The 6,253-nt window shown below is 32.0% G+C and overlaps 1 protein-coding gene across 3 annotated transcripts in view; it reads right to left on the reverse strand.

Moving 5' to 3' along the window:
• The window catches only part of Nfxl1 (nuclear transcription factor, X-box binding like 1), a 51,890-nt gene that overhangs the window by 8,067 nt on the left and 37,570 nt on the right, over positions 1–6,253 (reverse strand). For 2 of the 3 annotated variants that reach the window (XM_071614260.1, XM_027936573.3), the window contains exon 19: positions 4,973–5,042. The exons of the other annotated variant lie outside the window; for it this stretch is intronic. In XM_071614260.1, coding sequence (XP_071470361.1) covers positions 4,973–5,042 — 70 coding nt within the window. The remainder of the gene's footprint in view (positions 1–4,972; positions 5,043–6,253) is intronic. 3 annotated transcript variants of the gene reach the window in all.

Genomic DNA, 6,253 nt, shown 5'->3' on the forward strand with positions numbered 1-6,253 from the left:
GATTTTTCAATTGATTCTGCTACCTCATCTAATTACTACTGCATGAATCTCCTCACCTTTCGATGTTTAGTGCTGCTATATAAACTGAAATGCCTGCCTGGTTCACCATGAATCTCCCAGGAGTCACAGCCATGGTAATGCTACCTATTCTCTAGTTCCCTCTTTGTGGCTGCCTGTTCCAAGGAGAGACCTTGGGTCCAACATGAGCACCTGAGTTTCTCCTGCCCTTTCAAAAGTTTGGCTACACATCATTTTCTTTACAATCTGTAAACTGTGTTCAATATCCACTAAATACATCTTTTTGCCATAAGTTAGAATAAAGTTAGAATCAGTTTTGTAGTTTTCAACTAGGAGAACTGAAACTCATCGAGAAGTACACCATGCTGAAACCCAACATATAACCACAGGCAAAAGTAATGTCAAAAATCCTAAGAAGCCATTCAACTCATCTGTAAACAGGGAAAAGTAAATTAAAATCACAAGGAGATGCAAAAAAAAAAAAAAGGCAAAAATAAAAACGTTTGCCAATACTAAGTATTGTCAATGATGTTAAAACAGGAACTTTCACACACTGTGAGTGGGAAAATTTTCTGATAGATTTCATAATGGGAAAATGACCTGATTGTAAATTGGTACAAACATTTTGCAAGTCGATTTGACATTATTTATTGAAGTTGAAATTATACATTCCATGCAACTAAGCAATTAACCTACTACATACCTACAGAAATCTGTATACACATGTTCCCAGATGAACAAGCAAGTTGTTCACTGCAGTATTTTTTATAACAACCCAAACTAGAAACAACCTAAATGTATTCAGTCATGAATACACTATAGAAGAACTATAGTGTATTCATGACAGAATAAATGGACTACAGCTACATGCAATCAAAATGACAGATAAGTAAAGTGTATACTTTTAAATTTTAAATACAAAATTAGGCAAACAATAAATACTATTTGTAGATAAACACTCAGATAGTAAAAACTAAATAAAAGCATGATTACTACAAAAGGCAAATGATAGTTACATACAGAAGGAGGGAACAGTAGAGATGCTGGTAGACTTCTGAGATGCCAGCAATGCTTTGTTTTTTTGACCTGGGTGGAGTTATATGATATTCACTTCTTATCTATGTGTTAGACTATACATATATGTGATATTTCTTTGTTTTAAAAAATCAAATTCCACACATGTATGAGTTTATCAAAATGAACGCAACTACTATTTATAACTATAATGCTCTAATCACATAACAATTTCCTTGTTAGACATGAAAGTATATGTTATCTCAACTGCTGTTATATTCTAAAAAAATTGAAAAGTAGTTATAAAGAAAGTTGATTAAAATGCATAATATATAATGACTATATCTTCATCACAGATTTCACAGCAGAAGTTTTTCTAAGATATCCAACCTCAGTATTACAGTATTAAAGATGAGCTATCCCATCTACCCTTTCCATTCAAAATGGCATGGGTTTCTTCTCCACATTACTCTCATATGCTAGCACTTTTAATGAGCCACATCAAATGGCTTACCTACAACTAATACGATTTAGATCAAAATGTCCCATTTTAATCCTAATAACGAGAAATTTTTCTAATATTATGAAAAGTTTATAAAACAATATTGTTTGTAGATAAATACCATTGTCTCTAGCTACTACATATATTAGGAATTTAAAATGTTATTATTTCATTATACTTACCATACAAGAGGACCTTTACATGTTATTTCATTACCACAAACATAGCACTCTAAACTGGAAATTACTGCCCCCATTTTATATATGAACAACTTGAGTTAGAGATTAAATAATATGTCCAAGTAAAAAGTAATACATTGTACATGGGAATGATAAAAACAAATTCAAAATGTTTTGAAAGTAGAAATACCACATGATTTCAGTTTGCGTAGAATCTAACTTAAACTCAGAAGTAGAGAGTAGAATAGTGGATAGCAGGGTGTGGCAGGCAGAGGTGGGAGTGGGTGGCTGTTGGGAAGATGTTGGTCAAAGTACACAAAATTTCATCTAGACAGAATAAATTCAAGAGATCTATTATACAACATAGAGACTATAGTGAATGGAGTGTATTATATTCTTAAAAACTGCTGAGAGTAGATTTTAAATATACTCTACCACAAAAAAGCACACATGTGAAGAAATACACAAGATTTACCTACTCTACAATGTATACATGTTTCAAAATTATGTTATACATAATAATTGCTTTTCAATTAAAAAATTTTAAGAAAACTTTAACAAAATAATTCAAGCCATGTTTCATGTAAAAAAAAATTGCAAATTTTCATTTAGTTTCTCTTTATATATTCCAAAGTGTAGAAATACACTTACAGGGCATAGTTTACAGGTACAGTTCTTATTGGCATCTTTATTTTTTCAATAAAATGCAAACCTAACAGTCTAGAAAACACACACAATGCATATAAGGGAAGCAGAGTAGTAGAAGAAATATGCTATGCCACTCCCACATTTTATTCACATTCCATGGGTATTTACCAACCAGGGAGCCAGGGAATCAGGCACTAGATACAAACATATACATACAAACATACTTGCCCTTAATAAATCTACAGTATGGAGAGAGAGGAAAATAAACAGGAATTAATCAGTATATTGGAATTTATAAGAAGCCTATACTTTCTTTCAGTACAAGATATCTACTTGATTCAAAGTGACATGCTTTTTTGTTAATCCTAATTATAGCTTGACTCTATAGCTCAGTGGTTCTCAAAGTGTTCTATAGAGTGAGTGACACTAAAGAGTGTCACCATACTTGAGAACTTAATAGAAACATAAACCTTAGGCACCACATATACAAAATCAAAAAGTATGGGGTAGGGCCCAGTGATTTGTATTTTAAGAAACCCGTGAAGTGATTCTAATGCACACTAAAGTTTGAGAACACTGCTATAGCCTTACCAACTTAAGAGTAATAAACCAAAATGATTTCTGCTAGACACAATGAAATAAATGCACCTTTGCACTCCTTGATTATTCCCAATTATAAAAGTCATTTGGATTGCTCCTAAAATATATGTATATTTTTTAAGAAAGCCCAAGGAGCCAGGGGGGCATGGTGGCACACACCTGTAACCCAAGTAGCTCAGGAGGCTACGGCAGGAGAATCCCAAAATCAAAGCCAACCTCAGCAACAAAGCCCTATGTAATTTAGCAAGACCCTGTCTCAAAATAAAATATTAAAAAAGGCCTGGGGATATGGCTCAGTGGTTAAGTGCCCCTGGGATCAATCCCCAGTACCAAAACAAAAGAAAACCCAAGGAGATTCTGGCAAGACCAGGGCCTCCAGAATGACCTAGAATCCAAAATCTTGAAAGCAGATAAGAAATTTTTAAATAAACATACTTACTCAACGCCATAACAGCATCACCAGAACTAAGGCAATGCTAAGTTGCAAAATAGCAACCCCTGAATTAAATGATCACATTTCCACTTACAAAACCATACCAAGTTCTGAGTCAGATTAAAAGTAAAATAACCTCAGCTACTTATTACCTAGACTCTGAATTGAGACAGAAGAAAATTTATTTTAACAGGGAATTTCAGGATTTAAAAAAAAAAAAATAAGAAAATTAAGTTTGAAATATCCCATGTACCTAGTTGCATTTATATACCAGACAGGATTGTTAAAATAATCATTTGTTGTTTGAAATGGTCTCTCTTTTGATAACCTTAAAATTCTCAGGTTCAAATTTCAAGTTCTTAAACAGAAATCCACAAAATTGGTCCAAAGTTTGAGTTAAAAGGAAATACTGCTAATAAAAATTAAAGATTTAATCAAACAATTATATTTAAGACTTAATTGTCATCTCTTCCCCACATTAGAAAAAGAAAAAATTACGTAAGTGCATCAAACAAATAATTTAAAGGAAAGAGGTACTACTTGGTATATCAATAGGTCAAAAGGATCTCTTTTTAAATGTTTTTAAATGTTTACTCAAATCAAATAACTGTCACTATCATTCCCAAGAATAAAAACAGGAGCACCTTCCCTTTCAGAATAGTCAGTTAGACATGGACTTGCTAGAGGGTTTTGAAATTATTGCCAAGACAAGTCACTGGTCAGTGTTTACCATTTTACTCTGAACAATTTTTTCAAACAACTTTTGATGATTTTTTAAAAATATGATGCTTAAAAGTAAAATATTCTAAGCTACTTATAAATTATAATCTCAACTGAGACAGAAGAAAATTTATTTTAACAAAAGGCAATTTTCAGAATTTGAAAATTCAAAAAATTAAGTTTGAAATATCCCGTGCACCTAGTTTCACTTATATAACAGAATTGTTAAAATAATCATTTATTGCTAGTAATGGCTTCTTTTTTATAATAAACTGTAAAGGTTCAACCATGTGAATGGTACTAGCACCAAAGAACACAATATCTTCTGTGACAGCATATTCAAATACTATGGATATAAAGGTCTATCCTCCCACATTATCCCCTATAGTAGCACACACATGTGCAGGGATGCACATGCATGCACACACACATGCACATACACACACATGCAAATACACACAAACACATACTTTTTAAAATAACTACTATGGATTTACTGTCTAACTGCCCAAGACTCAGAGAGTTCTACATTTATATTTTAAGCATGAATCACATTTTAGGGGGGTAAACACTAGGTCAATATTTTTTACATAAAGTTACTTTAAAACTGCTTTCTTTAAAAAAAACAAAAAAACTTCAAAGGGTCATTCTTCATTTTATCTCCAAATAGCACGTGCATCTATTCTAACCATATGTGTTAGATTTTTATAGACATCACTCACATTTCCTTTAACATGTACATTTTTAGTGGGTCCACAAAAGACCCACTAAAAAAAGACCTGAACCAAACAAGAAAAAGAAAATCCCAGAGAAACAATACCCAAGGAACCCAACTTAAAAGGTCCTATTACAGCTTACCTCTTTAGGGCACTGATTTTTGCAACAACTGAGGAGGTTCTTTTCATTTACATCAGCTGTGGTTATTTTTCTAAAAATAGGACAAATACTTTGATGACATTCAAACCAAAGTCCGTTTCATAGCATTTTTCTAAAACTAATTCACAAGTTCAAATATATCCATAAAATTATTTTTTCTAAATAAATATTAATTATGTATCTATCTGTAACAATTGTCTTCTGATAACTCAAACTAATCAGTCCTTTATCTACTATCAACAAATCAAATGCAGAAAGGCAATCACTATAGGAAACAAGTACAAAACACACATAAAACACCATCCCCACCCACACCTGCCTTCTCTTTAACAGTCCCTGCTTATATCTTTTCCTATAGATAATAATAGATCACTATAGATCAGTTATTATTATGATAACTGTAATTCTCCATTAAAGCTTCTACAATAAAATTAAAAACTAGTATTTTATGTTACTTCAAATTGAATCATTTAGGCTATTCAGTGAAAAATGCAATAAGTTGAATGGGAAAACTTTTTCAGTTGTTTCTGGGCAAGCTATCTATTAATGTTATAAATTAATTCATTTTAGATCAATCTACACTTTCCCATGATTTTTTTTGACTCAGTATTATTCAAAAAAAGTCACAAACATCAAGAAATAAAATCAAGAAATACTGTTCTAAAAGAACTGAATAGAACCACCATGAACAATAACTAAGCCAATAAAGCCAAAGCTCCCTATTGTATATATTTCATTTTCCTCTTATTACCTTTATTCTCCTGTCTTTCCTATTCCCTTCGCTAGGCAAAACTGCCAAAATTTAATCTGACTAATGTTAATTAAAACTATTATATTAAATAAGCTATAAATCCACTCTCAGATTATGTCTCAAATTTCTTCACGGAAATAGCACAAAGTATTTATGCTGATTCTGTAAAAAGCTGTTGCATATTTTCCATTCGTACAAGTATGGTATTCACTTCAAAAGTAAATATAAGGGCTGAGGTTGTGGCTCAGCGGTAGAGGACTTGCCTAGCACAAGTGGGGCCCTGGGTTTGATCTTCAGCACCACATAAAAAGAATAAATAAATAAACAAAATAAAGGTATTTGTCTATCTACAACTAAAGAACAAAAATTTTTAAATTTTTAAAAATTTTTTTAAATTAATATAATTAGGGCTGGGATTGTAGCTCAGTAATAGAGCACTTGCCTAGCACGGGTAAGGCACTGGATTCAATCCTCAGCACCACATTAAAAAAATAAATAAAATAAAAGTACTG

The sequence above is a fragment of the Marmota flaviventris genome, chromosome 7 (genome assembly GCF_047511675.1).
Source record: "Marmota flaviventris isolate mMarFla1 chromosome 7, mMarFla1.hap1, whole genome shotgun sequence".
Lineage (NCBI taxonomy): Eukaryota > Metazoa > Chordata > Mammalia > Rodentia > Sciuridae > Marmota > Marmota flaviventris.